This window comes from Aegilops tauschii, chromosome 6 (genome assembly GCF_002575655.3).
Source record: "Aegilops tauschii subsp. strangulata cultivar AL8/78 chromosome 6, Aet v6.0, whole genome shotgun sequence".
Lineage (NCBI taxonomy): Eukaryota > Viridiplantae > Streptophyta > Magnoliopsida > Poales > Poaceae > Aegilops > Aegilops tauschii.
In genome coordinates this window covers 50,636,390-50,657,739 of record NC_053040.3, presented here as the reverse complement: position 1 = coordinate 50,657,739, position 21,350 = coordinate 50,636,390, and the positions used below count along the sequence as shown (strand labels likewise).

Sequence of the window (21,350 nt, the reverse complement as noted above, 5' to 3'; positions counted from 1 at the left end):
GTTGCACAAAAGCATGTTGAACTTTGCTTTGGCACACCCCCACTGGAAAAGTTTATATATTTTGATACAAATTAAAGATTAGAAGTTATCAATTTTCAATCAAAAAGGATAATATAGTCTTTTGTAGCTAAATTTCTATCCAATATGTTTGATTTGCAGGCTAATATGGTGATAGAATTTTTAAGTAACTTCAAGATTCGCGTAAACTTTTAGGGGGTGTATGGAAGCAAACTCAAACATGTTTCCAATGGTGACATTTTTTTTTGATTTTACAGGTCTTTCAAAGATAAATTGATTTTACAAATTTATCTGCTGGAAACCCCATAATTCAGAAAAATCGAACATTAACAGAGACTACCCCTAAAATGAATAAAGAAAAAGGAAAAAAAGGGACTAACTAATTAGCACCAGATTCGAGAAAAAAAAACTAATTAGCACCACACGTACGCACGCATATCGTACAGGCCGTGATTACTTCAGTGTAACTTTGGGCCGATCCAGTTCACTTTGGGCTGCCTGCTCTGCTTCCACTCCACCGCATCCCGCATCCGCAGCGAGGAGGGCGAGATGAGCCGCCGCCGCCGCCGCCGCCGCCGCCACCCCCTCTCGCCGGCGGCGGCGCCCCTTGATGATGACGACCTGCTCTCCGAGATCCTCCTCCGCCTCCCCCCGCAGCCGTCCTCCCTCCCCCGCGCCTCTCTCGTCTGCAGGCGCTGGCGCCTCCTCGTCTCCGACCCTCGCTTCGCCCGCCGCTTCCGCATCCACCACCGCCGCAACCCTCCTCTCCTCGGTTTCTTTGATGAAGGCTTTCGCGACATCTCCTTCGTACCTACTCTGGAGCCCCACAATCGTGTCCCGCCCGGGCGCTTCTCTTTGAAGTTCGACGGCGGCGGCCGCTTCGTGCCTCTCGGATGCCGCCATGGCCTGGTACTCGTTTACCACGCATTTTGGAAACAGATCCTGGTGTGGGATCCTGTCACCACCGACCAGCACCGCATTGCAGTTCCCCCAGGGTTTGCGAGCGATAAGGGTTTCATCTTGATTACTGCGGCGGTGCTTCGGGCTTCCGTAGACGTCCACTTCCAGGTAGCCTTAGCAGTGGTAGACAGAGAACACAGGCGAGCTCTCGCCTGTGTTTACTCGTCAGAGACTGGAGAATGGAGTGATATCATCTGGACACCTCTTCCATCCGAGGCTTCTGCGGGCAATCTGTTCTTTACAGAGAGGCCCGCTGTGCTGGTTGGGCATTCTCTTTACTGGCTGCTTGTTGGGAATATGATTGGATTTCTGGAGTTTGATTTGAAGAGGCAGAGCCTAACTATGATACGGATACCGGTGGATTTGTTTACCAAGGGCACTTTTGATATCTGTGCGATGCGGGCAGAGGATGGTGGTCTTGGTTTCCTCTTTCTGCTGCACACAGACCACAGTATCCAATTATGGAAGAGGCGGACTGAATGTCATGGTGCTGCTTCATGGGTGCTAGGAAGAACTATTGAACTGGACAAGCTAATTCCCTTGAATTTAGTGGACAAATGGCCTTTTATGATACTGGGGTTTGCTGAGGACAATAATGTGGTGTTTCTGTGGACAAGTGGCGTCTTCTTTATGATCCATCTTGGGTCATTGCAGTTCAAGCAACTTTCTGAAGCCGAGGACAATAATGTGGTGTTTCTGTGGACAAGTGGCGTCTTCTTTATGATCCATCTTGGGTCATTGCAGTTCAAGCAACTTTCTGAAGCCGAGTTCATTTTTTATTGTCACCCATTCGAAAGCGTCTACACTGCAGGTAATAACATGCCTTCACATATTGGGTTTAACAAAACCAAGTTAATGTTCAATAATTGGTTGATGGAATTCCGCTCACATCCTTTGAGTTAGCAACTTTAAGTAGTGTCATATCACATGTTTGTTTTGCTACTTAATGACCTCTTTTACATTAATATTCCTGGTCTGATTCTTGTATGTAATGATTATGATTCATTTTAGTGGTATCTGATTTATTTTATGCTCTGTAGCCAGGCGGTGGGCTGCAATTGGTCTACTGTGAGCTTCATTTCTGTAATTCTTGCGGTTCAAGTCAGAACTAGCAAACTGTCTTTATTAAGTCATTATACGAATATTTATACAATAAAACAGTGAACACCAAGATTGGCAAATGATTTCTTTAAAGTTGAACTATGTTTCAATGTTCTATGCCTATGAACATATACTGTACAATGGTAGTTTTAGTGCATAGCTACAGCGCAGTTTTTTCTCGAGATAAGATACATGGTAAGGTTGAAGCCAACTACTTGAGACACTTGCTTGCAACAACAACAACAACAAAGCCTTTAGTCCCAAACAAGTTGGGGTAGGCTAGAGGTGAAACCCATTAGATCTCGCAACCAACTCATGGCTCTGGCACATGGATAGCAAGCTTCCACGCACCCCTGTCCATAGCTAGCTCTTTGGTGATACTCCAATCCTTCAGGTCTCTCTTAACGGACTCCTCCCATGTCAAATTCGGTCTACCCCGCCCTCTCTTGACATTCTCCGCACGCTTTAGCCGTCCGCTATGCACTGGAGCTTCTAGAGGCCTGCGCTGAATATGCCCAAACCATCTCAGACGATGTTGGACAAGCTTCTCCTCAATTGGTGCTACCCCAACTCTATCCCGTATATCATCATTCCGGACTCGATCCTTCCTCGTGTGGCCACACATCCATCTCAACATACGCATCTCCGCCACACCTAACTGTTGAACATGTCGCCTAGCTTTTAGTCGGCCAACACTCCGCGCCATACAACATTGCGGGTCGAACCGCCGTCCTGTAGAACTTGCCTTTTAGCTTTTGTGGCACTCTCTTGTCACAGAGAATGCCAGAAGCTTGGCGCCACTTCATCCATCCGGCTTTGATTCGATGGTTCACATCTTCATCAATACCCCCATCCTCCCGCAACATTGACCCCAAATACCGAAAGGTGTCCTTCCGAGGTACCACCTGGCCATCAAGGCCAACCTCCTCCTCCTCACACCTAGTAGTACTGAAACCGCACATCATGTACTCGGTTTTAGTTCTACTAAGCCTAAACCCTTTCGATTCCAAGGTTTGTCTCCGTAACTCTAACTTCCTATTTACCCCCGTTCGACTATCGCCAACTAGCACCACATCATCCGCAAAGAGCATACACCATGGAATATCTCCTTGTATATCCCTTGTGACCTCATCCATCACCAATGCAAAAAGATAAGGGCTCAAAGCTGACCCCTGATGCAGTCCTATCTTAATCGGGAAGTCATCGGTGTCGACATCACTTGTTCGAACACTTGTCACAACATTATCGTACATGTCCTTGATGAGGGTAATGTACTTTGCTGGGACTTTGTGTTTCTCCAAGGCCCACCACATGACATTCCGCGGTATCTTATCATAGGCCTTCTCCAAGTCAATGAACACCATATGCAAGTCCTTCTTTTGCTACCTATATCTCTCCATAAGTTGTCGTACGAAGAAAATGGCTTCCATGGTCGACCTCCCAGGCATGAAACCAAACTGATTTTTGGTCACGCTTGTCATTCTTCTTAAGCGGGTGCTCAATGACTCTCTCCCATAGCTTCATTATATGGTTCATCAGCTTAATTCCACGGTAATTAGTACAACTCTGAACATCCCCCTTGTTCTTGAAGATTGGTACTAATATACTCCGTCTCCATTCTTCTGGCATCTTGTTTGCCCAAAAAATGAGGTTGAAAAGCTTGGTTAGCCATACTATCGCTATGTCCCCGAGACCCTTCCACACCTCAATGGGGATACAATCAGGGCCCATCGCCTTGCCTCCTTTCATCCTTTTTAAAGCCTCCTTCACCTCAGACTCCTGGATTCGCCGCACAAAACGCTTGCTGGTCTCATCAAAGGAGTCGTCCAGTTCAATGGTAGAACTCTCATTCTCCCCATTGAACAGCTTGTCGAAGTACTCCCGCCATCTATGCTTAATCTCCTCGTCCTTCACCAAGAGTTGGCCTGCTCCGTCCTTGATGCATTTGACTTGGCCAATATCCCTCGTCTTCCTCTCTCGGATCTTGGCCATCTTATAGATGTCCCTTTCACCTTCCTTCGTGCCTAACCGTTGGTAGAGGTCCTCATATGCCCGACCCCTTGCTTCACCAACAGCTCGCTTTGCGGCCTTCTTCGCCATCTTGTACTTCTCTATGTTGTCTGCACTCCTATCCAGGTATAGGCGTCTGAAGCAATCTTTCTTCTCTTTAATCGCCTTCTGGACATCATCATTCCACCACCAGGTATCCTTATCTTCGCTTCTCCTTCCCCTGGACACTCCAAACTCCTCCGAGGCCACCTTACGAATGCAAGTCGCCATCTTCATCCACACATTGTCCGCATCCCCTCCTTCCTCCCAAGGGCCCTCCTTAATGACCCTCTCCTTGAACACCTGAGCTACCTCCCCCTTGAGTTTCCACCACTTCGTTCTAGCGACTTTGGCATGCTTATCCCGCTGGACACGAATCCGAAAGCGGAAGTCAGCAACCACCAGCTTATGCTGGGGTACAACACTCTCTCCAGGTATCACCTTACAGTCTAGGCACGCACGCCTATCTTCTCTTCTCGAGAGGATGAAATCAATCTGGCTAGAGTGTTGGCCACTACTAAAAGTCACCAGATGTGATTCTCTCTTTCTAAAGAGGGTGTTAGCTACAATCATGTTGTAGGCTAGAGCAAAGCTTAAGACATCTTCTCCTTGTTGATTCCTGATGCCATAGCCAAAGCCCCCATGCGCCCCTTCAAAACCTGTGTTAGATGTACCCACGTGGCCATTGAGGTCTCCTCCTATGAAGAGCTTCTCACCAATCGGTACACTCCTAACCATGTCTTCCAGGCCTTCCCAGAACTCCCTCTTGGTGTTCTCATTGTGGCCTACTTGCGGGGCATACGCGCTGATAACATTGAGAACCAAGTCCTCAACTACCATCTTGACCAGGATAATCCGGTCCCCATGTCTCTTGACGTCTACCACTCCATACTTGAGGCTCTTGTTGATCAAGATGCCTACGCCATTTCTGTTTGCAGCCGTCCCCGTGTACCACAGCTTGAAGCCGGTATCCTCCACCTCCTTTGCCTTCTGTCCTCTCCATTTGGTTTCTTGGACGCAAAGGATATCAACACCTCTCCTCACCGCTGCATCAACTAGCTCCCGAAGCTTCCCTGTCAGAGACCCTACGTTCCAGCTACCTAAGCGAATCCTCCTAGGCTCGGCTAGCTTCCTTACCCTTCGCACTCGTCGAGTCAAATGCGAAGACCCTTGCTCATTTTCCACTACATCCGGGCGCCGATGTAGCGCGCCACTAAGGATGCGACGACCCGATCCTCGCTCACTTGCCACCGTATCCGGATCAAGATACGGCGCGCCACTTGGGGGGTGACGGCCCGGCCCTTGCCCATTTTCCACCACACTCGGGTTCCGATGTGGCACGTCACTGAGAGGGTTACGCCCCAACGAAAATCTTTTGGGTTTCATCTCCATAAGAGTGGCTGAGTTTTTACGTTGGCTCGCCAAGCCTATCACAACCCTCCTCCTTTACCCGGGCTTGGGACCGGCTATGTTGAGACAACATAGGCGGAGTTACTTGGGACACTTGCTTGAACCAACTAAAATGTCGAATAGGTAGCTCAATTTGTACAGTTAGAAGCTTCAAGCTCATTCTATTTCCTTCATTCAACATTTATTATCTTGCTACTAAATTAAGCTCATATTGATGAATAACTTTTCACTTTATCACTTTTAGGAGATTCCTAGCACGAGTAGCAAATCCATTTGTACCAGGGAAAGAAAATAAACTGATATCATTTATTTTTTTGGGCTAAATTTATTTTAAGATGATCTAAATCTGAATGGTCTTGATCACTTTTATTGCTAGTTTATTTAGTATTGATTTAATTTTTTTGAGGCTAAATTTACTTGAAAATAATCTAAATTTGGATAGTCTTGTTCCCTTTTGTTGCTAGGATTTATCAGTATGCCTATATTTTATTTATTCCAATATGGCGTGGAATGAGCTTAATTATTCTAGATAACTTGTCTCTTCTGACCAGCTAATGCCTAATAGTCTCGAGTGTCCATCTTCTTCATTTTTAAGATAGTAATCAGCTTATACTTTTTTGGAATATTCATCAAATTTGATAGTAGGTGTGGTTTTGTTTATCCATTCCTAATCTGGTATAAAACTAATATTTTTTCCCAAACGATAACTGTGAGTTTATCTAAATTTCTTTTTGATGCCTCATCGTATCTATTTGGTTTTTTGTTGGAATGTCATTGGTTGTTTGACTTGATTACTTCTTATGCTTGCAGAAACAGACATTGGTGGACACGATGGGGCTGGTCTTTTGCAGAATACATAAGATGATTATCAGGTTAGATATGCTGTCATGTTGTACTGATTGAGCAGGTAAGCATATCTTCCGCATGTATGCTGAGGTATCTGGACTGTTTCATACTTTCATTAATGTATTGCTTCCCCTTTTATTGCCATTTCTCAAGTATCAAATTATAAGCGAGGACTAAGATTCTATCGACAATTCTTTGCTTAGCTGTTTCCTGCCTGGCCACCTCCTATACACGTCATGCCAAGCTGCATCTTCGATCTTTTCTCCAGGCCCTGCTTTCTCATCCCCTCATGCCTTCGTGAGCAGCTCTCCATTCTCTTTCCCATAACTTCACCCCTCCTGCCTTCCCTGTTATTTGCTGATGTTCTACTGAATGTGCTCTTTCGCTTACCTTCGCCGTCCATCTAGCTGCTTTGCTTTCAGTTACCTTCTCCCCTTCTCCTTAATACTCTCCTGGTTCCTTCTGTTAGTGCAGTTTCTATAGCTCCTCAGATGACTAATGACTTAGGGCCTCCCCCCCTTTTGTGTACATGTTAAGTGATAGCATAGTCAAATGCACTCTCTTTCTGCATTTGATTTTTTTACTACCAGTTGCTACATGTCTTTGGTTCGTTTTTTTACTATGCACTGTAGGGGAAAACCCCCACAGCCTGATTTATTTATTGCAAGAACACATCAAGTACAATATTTACAACAGAGTGGGGGGGGGGGGGGGGAGGATGTACAAAAGAACTTACAAAAAAATCCCAAGGAGGCAAGAAAGAGATCCACTTGAGGAGATCATCCTTGAATCTGGGTTTTATCCTGTGAGCCAGCAAGGATATATCATACACAAATCCTCTCTTCCATTTGTAGAATGTTGGCCTCTGGTGTCTAAAGACTCTGGCATTTCTGACCAGCCAAATATTCCAGCAGGCAAGAAAAACAACCTCAACAAAAAAGGGCTGATGAAACTCCCTCCTTGCATGCATTGCCACCTGTGAGATACTTCCATTATATGTCCAGTCTGCTTGCAAGTAATTCTAGACCCTTGTGCTAAATAGACACTCAAAAAAAACAAATAATTTCTGGTCTCTCTAAGTTGTGCATGACAGAGCAGACACTCTACTCCATCTGAAATATTCCAATGCCTTCGCTGAAGCATGTCTTTGGTGTCCACTCTGTCCATTATAACCATCCATGCAATCACCTTAATCTGCAAAGTACAACAACTCTTCCAAACTCAGTTAGAAGTGGAAAGGATCGCATAGTCTTATGGACCAAAGAGTAATATAGATTTGGTCGGAAACTTGTCCATATTTTCTCCATAAGCACTGTCACTGAATTCTTTCCAATTGCTTCATAATCCCAGGTGGTATGTTTAGACTGCACAGAAAGAACAGTGGCATGGAGGATAAATCGGAGTTTAGAAACTGTAGGCCTTCCACTTAGAGCCAAAAACATAGAGCTGGTAGACAATCTTCTCTCCGTGCAATCAACTACAGGCATCAGATCAGATATCTTAGGTCTGGTTGTTCCCACTGACAGCCCCAAATTAGTGAATGGCAGAGTGCCCACCTGGCAACCAAAAGCTTCAGCCAGTCTCTTAGTCTCCTGGTGATCAACTTTAATGGGGATCAGGGAAGATTTATGATAGTTGATGTTGAGGCCTGTAGAGATGGAGAACAAGTCCAACATTTTCTTCAAGGCCATCAACTGTGTCTCATCAGCAGGTATAATAAGAGTGTCATCAGCTTGCTGTATAATATGGTAATCCTTATCATGACAGGGAATAGGAAGCTCTAACTGCCCCAACTGCAACATATTATTGACAATTGATTGCAACAAATCAGCTGCCAGAACAAAAAGGAGAGGTGACAAAGGGTCACCCTATTTGACACCTTTCTTACAGTAGAAAGCCTTGCTAGGCACCCCATTTAGGAGAACTGCTGAAGACCCAGAGGATAGCAACTGTTGCACCCAGGAAATCCACGTAGGTGGAAAACCCTTGTGCTTCAAAATTAGCAAAATTGCTTCATACTTAATTGTGTCAAATACCTTCTCAAAATCCAATTTAAGGATCACAATGGGTTTCTACTGGTGCAAATACTCAAGGGTCCACCCAATACAATCCTGTATTGTTCTAGATCTGATGAAACCATAATGGTTTTTGGGCTAGTGGTCCTCTCCGGTGATCTACTCCCCCCCGTCTCTTGTCTGCCCTTGCTTTAGTGGTCTTTGGGGGTCCGTGGTCTTGGGCCGGGGCGAGATCCCTGCGCACTGACTGCCTGCGCTGACAACGGCGACACCTGAGGGTGTCGTTACCTCAATGGAGATGCTCTCAAGGCCTTGACTGGCCCCTCTCCTCGAGCACCGGGGGAAACCCTTGGTCTAGTTCGCTGGACAAGGCAGCGGCGGTGTCTCAACGCCATCCCCTTCTTGAAGGCGCTGTTTGGGTTTGCACTTGGAGTCCCCGATGCGTTGCTGTGATGTGGGCTCCAACATAGGGTGTGGGCGTTTAGGGCGCAATGTGCGCCAGCGTGTCCAAGACGATGGCTTCGCTAGTTCCGTCTGGGTCCTGCCATCGGCTTGCCGATTCTCCTAGGTACATGGTTGGAAGGTACGTTGGCCGAGGTAGCCTTGGAGATGTGGTCTTCTTTGGAGGCACCTCGCAATGGCTGTGACGCAGCCTTGACGCTTGGAGTCTAGCTGCCTCAGCCATTCATGGTTGGAGGCTGGACAAGGTGAGACCTTGCATCGTTGTTGTCTGTAGTTGGTGACACCTCCTCACCTGCTCATTTGGTGAGGACGGTGGTGTGAAATTTAAATTCGAGTCCCACCATTTTTGTCATAGCCTTTTCTTTGCAAATTAGTTTATAAAACCCGATCTCCCAAACGGCACAAGCGTTTACGGTCTATTTTAATAACAAATGGTCCGCTACACAAATATGACCTCCATCTCTCACAACATGATAATAGCAAGAAATTCCTTTTGGACAATCTCTAATTACTGACCTCGAGGGCCTTGCTATAAAATGCCATAGGGTGGTCATGTTACATAAGGACAACTTCAATCCCTGTAGCACATGCATCAGTCTCAATGCAAAAGGGTTGATTAAAGTTAGCTAACACTAGGATAGGGGTGGTGATCATAGCTTGCTTCAAACTATCAAAGGCCACCTGAGCTTCTGGGTTCCATTGAAAAGATTTCTTTTATAATAATGCAGTTAGAGGTCTAGCCAGAATTCCATGTCCTTTGATAAATTTCCTGTAGTACCCTGTGAGCCCCAAGAACCCTCTTAGTTTAGTGATATTTGTAGGGTTAGGCCACTGTAACATGGTCTAAGTTTTGGCTGGGTCTGTAGCTACCCCTTGAGTTGAGTTTTTATGTCCCAAATATACTAACTGAGGTCGAGAGAAAGAACATTTGGATATTTTTGCAAACAGCTGATTCCCTCAAAATTTGGAACATTACGGTAAGGTGTTGCGGGTATCTAGCCAAATCATTGCTATAGACTAGGATGTCATCCATGAACACAAGTACATACTTCTTGAATGGCCAAAGGCATAGACTGCATCATAAACACACTGCAAAAAAGGCCCTCGGGTCGCTCCAGGTGCAACACTGGCGACAATATCCTAGCTGCCAACAGGCCTCCCCCCACTGCCTTCCTCTTTAACTCGCCATTGCCAGAGGATCCCGACGGGCAAAGCCCACACCGGAGGATGGCTGCAGCGTGGCTACTCTGGCTCATGGTGGGAGTGATGCTTGCGGGGCATGGTCGGGTGCGTGAGGTGTGGTGGAGCTCATCGCCTGGCAGGTTGTGCGGTGCGTGCGGGAGGGCGCTGCTGTCAGGCGGGAGGGGGGGGGGGGGGTGAATAGGTGTTTTAAAAGCTTTCTACAGATTTGGCTTTATCCTAATGCGGAAATAAACTAAGAGGATACTTTTCAAGCACAAATCCTAAATATACTAGGCTCAACTAAGTGCACCAACAACTTAATCTAAGTAAGTGAGCACAACAAGGATACTAACAAGCACAAATTACACAAAATTGCTTGAGCAATATCACAAGATATGGAAGTGTATGTCACACGTTAGCAATTCACACCGATCTCAAGATTTTTTTTTGAACCGGGCTAATCCCCTTTCCATTAAAGATATAACGGAAATACAGCCAAATCCGAGTTCACACGACAAGGGAAAGGGAAAAAGCGAGTTCAGGCACTTTAGTGAAACCCGCTGTGAACGCTCGCAATCGAAACGCCCACTACGAGGCAAAAACCCTGAAGCACCGTCAACACGCACCAACCAAACTCAAGTTCAGACCACGTTACAGCCTACGCAGAGGCAACACAGACATGCAGAACACCAAAATGAACGCCGCAAAGACCTCCAGAAACACCGATCACAAGATATATCAATAGTAGCAAGTATGAATTGGGGAATATAAAGTGTATGCCTAATTAATCTCTACAAGGGAATAGCCAACATGATATGAGGACAAGAAGATATAGTGAATGCACGGTCAAGTGACCAAAGTAAACCACAGGTAAGGAGCTAGGGTTATGGATAACCGAAGTCATGGAGACGAGGATGTATCCCGATGTTCACTTCCTTGGAGGCAAGGTAGTCATCGTTGGAGGGATGGGTGTTACCATGAAGGCTCACCCTATTCTCCTTGAGATATCACCACAAAGACGATTCTCAACCACTAGTGGTAGACCTTGAGGCGGCCTTCAAACCTTTACAAACTTTTCAAGGGGTGGGGGAATCAAGTTGATTCATCACGGGAGCACTCCTACCGCCTAGGAGTCTCCAACCTCGAAAAGTAACACGGTGGAAATGTGTTGGGGAATGCAGTATTTCAAAAAAAAAATTCTACGATCATGCAAGATCTATCTAGGAGATGCATAGCAACGAGACGGGAGAGTGTGCAGTAACAAGGTGGAAATGTGTTGAGGACGAGGAAGAGTTCCGTCAGCACGATGGCGTGGTGACGGTGATGATGAAGTTACTGGTGCAGGGCTTCGCCTAAGCACTACGACGATATGACTGAGGTGTGTAACTGTGGAGGGGGCACCGCACACGGTTAAGAGAAACTTGTGTGTTCTAGGGTGCCCCCCTGCCCCCGTATATAAAGGAGAGGAGGGGGAGGCTGGCCGGCCCTGTAGGGCGCGCCAGGAGGAGGGAGTCCTACTAGGACTCCAAGTCCTAGTAGGATTCCACCTGGAGGAAAGGGGGAAGAAGGAAGGGAGAGGGAAAAGGGAAGGAAATGGGGGCGCCGCCCCCTTCCCCTAGTCCAATTCGGACCCCGGGGCGGGGGGGCGGCCAGCCCCTTGTGGCCCTTCCTCTCTCCCTACTAAGGCCCATCAAGGCCCATTAGTTCCCCCGGGGGGTTCCGATAACCCTCCGGCACTCTGATAATTATCCGGTACCTCTTGGAACTCATCCGGTGTCCGAATAACATCGTCCAATATATCAATCTTTATGTCTCGACCATTTCGAGACTCCTCGTCATGTCCGTGATCTCATCCGGGACTCCGAACAATCTTCGGTCATCAAATCACATAACTCATAATACAAATCGTCATCCAATGTTAAGCGTGCGGACCCTACGGGTTCGAGAACTATGCAGACATGACCGGGACACATCTCCGGTCAATAACCAATAGCTGAACCTGGATGCTCATATTGGCTCCTACATATTCTACGAAGTTCTTTATCGGTCAAACCGCATAACAACATACATTGTTCCCTTTGTCATCGGTATGTTACTTGCCCGAAATTCGATTGTCGGTATCTTCATACCTAGTTCAATCTCGGGCTATGGCTGAATGATCTAAGTCTCTTTACTCATTTCGTAATGCATCATCCCGTAACTAACTCATTAGTCACATTGCTTGCAAGGCTTATAGTGATGTGCATTGCCGAGAGGGCCCAGAGATACCTCTCCGAAACTCGGAGTGACAAATCCTAATCTCGATCTATGCCAACTCAACAAACACCATCGGAGACACCTGTAGAGCATCTTTATAATCACCCAATTACGTTGTGACGTTTGATAGCACAAGGTGTTCCTCCGGTATTCGGGAGTTGCATAATCTCATAGTCAGAGGAACATGTGTAAGTCATGAAGAAAAGCAATAGCAATAAAACTAAACGATCATTATGCTAAGCTAACGGATGGGTCTTGTCCATCACATCATTCTCTAATGATGTGATCCCGTTCATCAAATGACAACACATGTCTATGGCTAGGAAACTTAACCATCTTTGATTAACGAGCTAGTCAAGTAGAGGCATACTAGGGACACTTTGTTTTGTCTATGTATTCACACATGTATCAAGTTTCCGGTTAATACAATTCTAGCATGAATAATAAACATTTATCATGATATAAGGAAATATAAATAACAACTTTATTATTGCCTCTAGGGCATATTTCCTTCAAAATGCTCAAGACTTGCTCAAATCACAAATTGCTTTGGTCAAAAGAGAGAGGAGTGGATCTATCAATGGGTGAAATCTCTCTAAGAACTCCCACAAATCTCTCCGGGATCTAAGATTTGGTGTAGGAGAAAGAAGAGGGAACTTTTCTAAGTTCCTAGGTCAGATATTTGTGTTTCTCAGCCCCTTCACAAAGTGGTGAAGGGGTATATATAGGCTAGAGGAAAAACTAGCCATTTGGGACATTTTTCTGTAAGTGCCCAGATTGTCCGGGTAGCAAACCAGATCATTCGACCATAGCCCGGACATCTGGGAAGAAACCTAGATCATCGTGCTATGAGGCACAACCTTTTGTTGATTTTAGGTGCCATACCCGAACGTCCGGGTAGCAACTCAGATCATTCAGCTACTAACTGAGTTCGCCTAACTTGGTCCGGGCTATGGCTGAATGATCTGAGTTGCCTCTCTTGTGCCTTTGTCAACCATGTAATCCTTCGGGATGCCTCTCTTGTGCCTTTGTCAACCATGATCATCAATACTTGATGTCATCCTCTCATGGACACTTGGAATATTCCTCTTGATGCAAGCTGATGAGAATCGCCTAACCCACATAGACCTAGACAAACACATAGTATGGGTTAGTGCACAAAACACAATTGACCCTAGATCTGTGTGATTGGACGATGATGGTGCTTTGGCATCGTATCCCCTCTCGGTGTCTTCGTGTTTGGAGCTATGCATCGGCAAGCGAGACCGATGGATGATGACGGTGTTGGCGTCGAGGCTTCTGTGGCAATGATGATGGGAATGTGTGACATTAGAGACGCGACAATGGTTGCGATAGTTTGCCTCTTCTCTGACGTGTTTGTGGAATTACCTCACGTTGTTTTGTTGCGGTGAAGTCGGAGCTCAACGGCGGGGCCCCAATGGTGATGACGACAGGCAGCAGGTGGTTTGTTCGGTGGTCTTCCGCAGCGCCAACTTTGCATAGTTCTCCTTCTGAGCTATCCTTCAGAGTCGGAGTTGCGTTGCCCTCGGCGTGTGAGGTTGAGTTTGGCACGGGCTTTCTTGTGTTTTCGCAGCGCCTAAACGGCGAGGGTTGAGTCGATGTTCATCTTCGGCGGAGTTGGTTGCTCGGAAATTAGGGAGGGCGATGACGCCATGTGGGGAGAAGTGATGACGATGATGCGGGTGTGCGATGTTGATGAGGCCCTCTATGTGAGGTGTGCGTGGGGTGTTGTGTGAGTGCCGCTCAGCGGTTTGTGATGGTTTTTGCCCGGTTTTCCATTAATTAACTGGGCAACTCTCTTCTGATTAATTAATAGATGAGGCAAATCTTTTGCCTCTATTTTTTTTAGAAAAAAAGGCAGAGTAGGGTGTTGAGCAAAAACGGAGTTCATCAGGCAGGCACTGAAGGGTAGATGGTGCATTAGTGAGGCCAAAAGGCATGACCTTAAATTGGAACTGTCCATGGTGGATCTTAAAAGCAGTTTTATGCTCATTTGCTTCCACCATCCTTGTCTGATGGTACCCAGCTCTCAAATCAAATCCAGCTTGGATAAGTATGTTATACCAACTCATCCAACAATTCATCTACTATGGGCATGTAGAATTTGCACTGTGATGGAAGTCAACCTCATGTAGTCTATACAGAATTTCCATGAAGTCATCACTTTTTGACTTGCTTCTCAATCTTATCCTTCTGTAAAGGAGAGTACCTGTATCAGGTGTGTAGCATGATCAAACCGTCTGCTAGGAGGTAGAGTTTGGGATTCCTGAAAGATATCTGAAAATTTAGTCAGAAGCTACTCTATTTCAGAAGGCACAGGGTCAGTGTAGTCAGGTTCTATGGGCAACACTACTGCACTAGCCCAAATTTCATTGACCTTGTGCCATTTGATTACCTGATCAGCAATCAGCTCTTTTAGTGCAGAGATTTCAGTATTTTGCAAAGTCACCATTTTTCCTTTGTACTGAAATTGAATCCATTTTTTGTTTTCAGTGGCAAGTCATTGTTCCCCACTGTTCTAGCCAACCCATACCCAATATTAAATCATAATCCCCCTTTTATTGCATGGTAATACGTGTCTCATTTATATTATAAAGACCATAATACAAGCCACGTACACACCGACCTAGCAAAACTGAAAAGACACCAAAACACTAACCTTTTGCACAAAGGAACACCAGTCAAGAAGGAAAATTACAATCAAGACCGAAGAATCCTCTGAGCTTGACACCTACACCTGTCACCTGCCTGTGGCACCACCACAGCAGCCACCAAAGGAAAAAAAATGACGGATCACCTTCTCACCCGAGCTTGATGCGGCTCCATCGCTAATATGCAACTTTGAGGACCTCCAAGGTGGCTCACCAAAGGCGAAATCATTACCGTTGAACAAATCAGACCGGGGCAACACCTCGGACACGCCATCAGACTTGAGATCTAGCACCCCCGCACAACTAAGACGTCCCAGGAGGAAACCATATTTGCCATCCACGAATCATGAACCCAGCACACGATCCACCATCTTCCAGATGCAGTCGATGCAGACCACAATCTGCATCCGCTCCTGGACCATCTCCCAAGCTCCCCGCCGGCGCTGGAGCACACACTGTCGCAACGGCAGAGCCCGAAGGCACAAGTCCTCCACGAGGATGCCGCTGCTGCCGCCACCACGTTATCCTTGCTTGAGTAGACTGGCTTCCAAATCCATCCCCAACCAGAGGACCGATTGCCTCGTCCGCAAGGATCTGAAGATACTTTATTCAGCGCCACCATGGCTGTCGCTGAAGCTAAGACGATGAACAACCTAAAAACCTAAGCAACCAGGGCCTAAAAACGATCCGCACACGTGGATTCGACGACCCCCTCACCACCGGAGGACGGTCGCGGTGGAGACTCTCCTGGCGGCTAGGCGGATCGCCTTTCCTTTCTTCGAGAGGAAGAAAGAAAGGGGATATTATTAGATCATATCCCCCTAGCTCTAAAACTTTAAACTGTACTGGAAGGTTGGCCCTGAATCCACCAACATAGGTCAGGCATTCAGACTGACAGAGCATTTTGTCACCGTTTGAAACTTTAACAGTGAGAGGAACATCCACTGAAGCAGGTACCGTGTTGATGCGATCAAGCGAAGCACAACAACAACAACAAAGCCTCAAGTCCCAAACAAGTTGGGGTAGGCTAGAGGACTTCCAGAGTAAAACAAAAAACTATGAGAACTTCCAGGGTCTAGAAGAACCAGGACAACTTGATTGCCAATCATAGCATGCAGGCGAATAGTTTTTGGATGATCAGCACCTGACAGCGCATTGACTGACATTAGTGACTCTTCTTCCAGCCTCCGTCGATTTAGCCAAAGCAGGCCTGGAGAAAATAATGGGACTGCCTTTTCAATTGGAATGACATCAAGCACAATGTCTGAGATGAGCACATCTGCACTTTCCACTGTTTCCATCGCCTGAACTTGAGCTGGTACCGCTTTAGCAGAGACATGGCCAGGACTGTATTTTTCGCCACAACTGAAGCACAGACCATTAGTGTGACTGTACTTCAGTTGTCTCGCATGCCATAGCTTCCCTGATGGCGCAGTCTGACGATTGTCCTGCCGCCCAACTGTAGGGAATGCTGCTCAGTTGGTCTTGGCTCTATTGAGAGTTTCTTCCTGAACTGTTGCATAGGCTGCTGTCGCTGCTACAGTAGCCGGAAACTGAATATTAACAGCGCCCTTTAACTCATCCTTCAGTCCCAAAATGAATCAGGTAACCAGATAAGTATCACTCACAGCCGGCTCATACAGATGGATTTGGTACGCCAATTGGCTGAGCTGAATGCTCGGTTGTACTTCTCCACCGTACCCTCATGTTTCACCAGCAACAGCACATCTTGTCATGGTGAGTATTGAAGTCAAATTCCTGAAGCACAACACAGAAATTGTTCCCAGTCCAGCCATCCCACCATACTCTTGTACGTGTGATACCAGTTTGTTGCGTCACCCCTCAGATGCAGAGTAGCTGAAGTAACTTTGAACCCCTCAGGAATGTCGCAAAGGAGGAAGAATGCGTCGAACCTGTCCAAACATCAGTTCCATCAAATCTGGGAAACTCCATCTTTGGCATCCACAGGCGACAATCATGTTATTTGTCAGGCAGCCGCCCGCAATCAGGTTGTTGTTCAGACGTGTTCTATCCTGTCAGCTGTGGCATCTGCGGGATCTGCAGTGGCGGCGGTGGGCGGGGAGGTGGGGAGGGAAGCAATCGATCTCCTACCGATGCCAGGGAGGTCGGCTGCGGTGGTGCCTTCTGTGTCCTAACTGCTGTAACCTGCTCCTGACGCACATCCCTGATGGAGGACATTGTGAGGTTTACATTGGTCTGTATCTTGTTGGTCTGACCCGCCTGACCCTCAAGCGCTGATCAATGCCATCTAGGCGCTTGGCGACCTCGTCCATCCTCTTGAACTTCTCACGGACCAGCTTCAGATTCTCGAGCTCCTTCATGACCCTCTCCTCGAACTGCTCCATGGCCGAAATAACTTGCCGAGTCTGTGCGCTTGGCTTCGACGGCGCCGTCACTACTCCCACTCCGAATCGGCGAATCCGGTTTCGGAATTACACCGATCAAGCCCGAGGGGCGTTAGGTAACCTTCCCAAGAAATTACGAGCTAGATCAAGAGAGTATGGGAATGGGAGTCACTCAACTGGCCCACAACCCGCTAATTCAAAAATATGTAAAAATAGTTTAATAAACAGAATTTAATAAACATTGACATTTATTTTGGTCGAAAGGAAGTGTGTCTTTTAATAAGATGCTGCATGCCTCTTGTACTGCACGAGTTTAATCAAATTCAATCTGTTACTGACTAGCTAGCTCGTTCATTTCTAACAAGTATGTCTATGGGCTAGCAACCAGATGGTTCGGTGAGCCCCTTATATGCCCATGATAATAAGGTACTTTTTGATAAGCTAGGATGTCCAATATCTCCCTCTGATGGAGTTATTTGAGTCACTATCTTTTAGCCTTTACTAAGACCAGAATACCAGATGTAGCCACATACTTGAGAGTACGCCAACAATAAGAGTCAAAGGTGCAGCAGTAAAAAAGTAAAATAAACCATTCTCATAAGCTGCTCTCTGTTTCTAATGTTGGTTTTGTCCAATAATCGCCTAGACGATTCAGTTTTTGAACTTTTGGCACAATTTTCCACAAGGTAGTGAAGTTAATGTTTACCTTTTGAGTCATCCTTATACATAAATTTAACGGCTTTTCCGTGAATAAAGTGTAGAAATTGGGTTGACTGATGAAATGTGTTTCTCCGCAGGTAAGAATTGCATGCAGAAATGGGTTGTGTGCTGTAGGTTCTTCCATTTTGTATGATGTGCTCTGCTCAGAAATTGGCCCTCTTTACTGGTCAGTTGTGAAGTATGTGACTTGTAGAAACGAATCGCTTCAACTGCTAACCAGAGGTACTAGTATTATCTAAGTTATGTATTAGGACCCAGTGACTTGCTCGGGTTAATGAATGATCAGTGTTGGCCCTGTCGGTTTACTCTTGCGGTTCGTTTGCCTGATGCATTCCAAGCAAGCAATGCTGAGGCGAGCTCACCTGTCAGTTGCGGGCGCACGCCTCTTTTTGGTATCGCTTGCCTATGTCCCATGTTGCGTCAGATTCAGTTTTACTTTTCTGTTTTGATTGAGGAAGAGTAACAAACTCATCAGATAGAACTACATTCAGAGAGCATTACAGAACTGAGCCCGCTGGCGATGAATTCTTGATGGCGGTTTATGCTGGCGTGGGCAGCCAACTCATGTGACATTTGATTTTGATTTCTGCCCACAGAACAAACCTGATGGGAAGCGAAGCAAGCAAGCAACCTCTTTGATGTCTCTGACGAAAGGAAAACAAACTCATCTGCTTGTCGCTGGCTCATTCAGTTCTCTGGCAATAGAAGTGCTGTCCACCTCCAGGAGTACAGGACCCTTGTACACCTTCAGGAGGGTCGATAAGCCAATCAGAACCCCACTCACCTCTGCTTCATCAGCGTTGTTGCAACTTGCAAGTGCCTGTTTGGTGACGGACCGAGATGAAGACAATGCCTTTCTGATCACGAGCGACAGCTCCCGTCGAGCTCTGGCCAGTATTGATCTTCGCCGTCCTCTCTGCAGGAGCCACCCAAGTGCTCACCCCACCGGTCTCAGAGGCATCTGTACAGGCTCTACCTCAACAGTCCCGGGGTCTTTTGCTCTCACAAACTCAGCGCCCCGGACAATCCCCTTATGGCCTTATCTCATCAGCATACGGATCAGGAAGGTCACGGTCTCACGGATCCGAAATTGGCTCCTTGTTTCCATGGATGCAGTTATTTCCCGAGTGCCAAGCCCTCCATAAAGTTTTTCGCAAAAAAAAGCCCTACATAGAGTTAATACGTAGAATTTTACATCTCATCTCTTCGGTACATGAGCTCAAAAATAAATTCCTCTTTTCACTGGAACAGGGGCTTTCCAAAATAGCACCCCAAAGACTACGATCATCAGCATCACGTGTTGAAGAAGTGGTCGTAACTCGTCCAGTATGATTCAACCAGCTTGTATGCCCAACCAAGATACCGCAATAAGTTTTTTTGGAAAGGAGGTTGAAACTCCGGACATCTGCATCATTATGATGCACACAAATTTATTAAAATTGATGCCTGAGCGTATGTCAGATGGTTAGGTTCCTTGCGGTGGAATCAACCCAGCAGGGTTCAAGTCCTATATTTGGCATAGATGCTTGCATTTTTTTAGATTTTATTTCAAACTTTCCAGCGATGTTCATTAAGAGTGAGGAGACGTTCCCGTCGACTACCAGTCAAAAAAATAATGGAACTGTGTAACTAAAATTGAGGAGAGAATTCCAACTTGTTATACAAATGAGGTGATACCTATTTTTTCTTACTATAGCCAGATCTGATCAACCTTTTCTAATGTAGACCAATCTAATAACTTTGTGGTACAAACAAGACCAGACCTCAGCTCACAGGTAATAGCCCCGGCCGGGGCTCAAAGTTCATGGTTGGTGAGAACTGGATCTTAACTAGAGATTTTGATTTTACTTTAGTTCTCTTCTTACTCTTATCGGTGGCGCGATGGAGGCTATGTTTTGCGGGTTCGATTGCACATCTCCTTTGTTGAGTACTTGGGCATGCAGCTGCCAAGCTGCCTTGCTCACGATCGAATTAATCTTCACGTGTTTCCGCGAGTGAAACGCTGGTTGACCTTAATTAGGTGCAAGTGAGGGACGTACTACAAGTGATCGATCGAGAGGCCGACGACAGTGCGATCGCATCGCCAGACTAGTATATACAGCGACTTCAATTCCACCTGACAAGGCTAATCACTGAAAGATAGTGTCAGACTAATCGCATTTGGATGCAAAAGATACGCATCAGCCCAGTAATTAAGAGGCCCAACTCACCAAAATCTTCCATAATCTTCAGTGGGTAATAATAATCACGCACGCTCAACATGCATGCTAATTTAAAACTATAACCAAGCGCTATAAATAACCACGTTACTCACTTCCGACCATCACTCACTTCATCAAGCTTGCTTGCTTCTTCCACTGGAGTGGCAATCTAGCATCGCCTCGCCATGGCTTCCACCAAGCTGATCCTGTCCGCTGCCCTCGTCGTCCTCCTAAGCGTGGGGCTGTCCAGCGCCATTAGGGTAGTGAACCACGCCGCCACCGCCGACGGCCAAGGCAGTGGAGGAGGAGGCGGCGGCGGGACCGGCAACAGCCAGGCCTCCGGCTATGGGTCCGGCGATGGCACCGCCGAGGCGTACGACCAGGACAACTACGCCTATGGCTCCGGAGGCGGTGGCGGCGGTGGCCGTTGGCGAGGCCGCGACAAGTCCGCGGCTGGTTCCGGAGCTGGCGGCGCGTCCGGCTCGGGCCACGGAGACTCGAGTACCACGGACGCCGGCGGGTCTTCAACCAACGCGAATGGCCAAGGAGGCGGTGGTGGCGCTGGGGGGAGCGATGGCAATGGCAGCGGCTCCGGCTACAGCGATGGAAGCGGGTCAGGGGTAGGTGAGAACTATGCACCGTATGGTTCGAGCTACGCGAGCAGCGGAGGGGGCGGGGGTGGCGACGGTGGCGGCCGCAACGGTGGGTTTGCCGCTGGTTCTGGAGGTGGATCAGGGAGCAGCAGCGGTGAATCAACCCCTTAACTAGAGGCGAGCTCATTTCACTTGGCTCCAAATAATACGGCTGGCCAGCTAGCTCTGGCCACTGCCTAATGTTGTTCCATTATGTCTAGTGCATGTGTCAATGTGTGACACGTATTGTATGTTTCTTGGGACAATGGTTAAGCTGTAATATTTGGATTTTCTAGTACTAAAAGCCAGGCCAGTGGCCTAGTTTCTGAAGAGAATAATGTTATTGAATCAATAAAGAAAACTCATAGCAAATCCTCCTAGTCCGAAAAACGCTTACCCGAGATGCTTTTGCAAAGAATCTCATATCTGAGATGGTTGTATTTTGAAACTCGATTTGGAA

At 46.8% G+C, this 21,350-nt stretch overlaps 2 protein-coding genes across 3 annotated transcripts; both read left to right on the top strand.

The window, feature by feature from the left end:
* Window positions 1-509: 509 nt before the first annotated feature.
* On the top strand, window positions 510-18,362 carry LOC109731431 (uncharacterized). 2 transcript variants are annotated; one of them, XM_020290581.4, is made up of 3 exons: window positions 510-1,789; window positions 6,349-6,445; window positions 18,135-18,362. In XM_020290581.4, the coding sequence occupies exons 1-2, from the start codon at window positions 568-570 to the stop codon at window positions 6,396-6,398; spliced, it is 1,272 nt and encodes a 423-aa protein (XP_020146170.1). In that variant the 5' UTR covers window positions 510-567; the 3' UTR covers window positions 6,399-6,445; window positions 18,135-18,362. The 2 variants fall into 2 exon arrangements, with proteins under 2 accessions (XP_020146170.1, XP_040247793.1); XM_040391859.2 differs by having other exon boundaries at window positions 523-1,789; window positions 6,349-6,410.
* A 1,759-nt stretch (window positions 18,363-20,121) lies between these two features.
* Window positions 20,122-21,350, top strand: LOC109731486 (uncharacterized). The gene has a single exon (XM_040391860.3). The coding sequence runs from the start codon at window positions 20,444-20,446 to the stop codon at window positions 21,020-21,022; it is 579 nt and encodes a 192-aa protein (XP_040247794.1). The 5' UTR covers window positions 20,122-20,443; the 3' UTR covers window positions 21,023-21,350.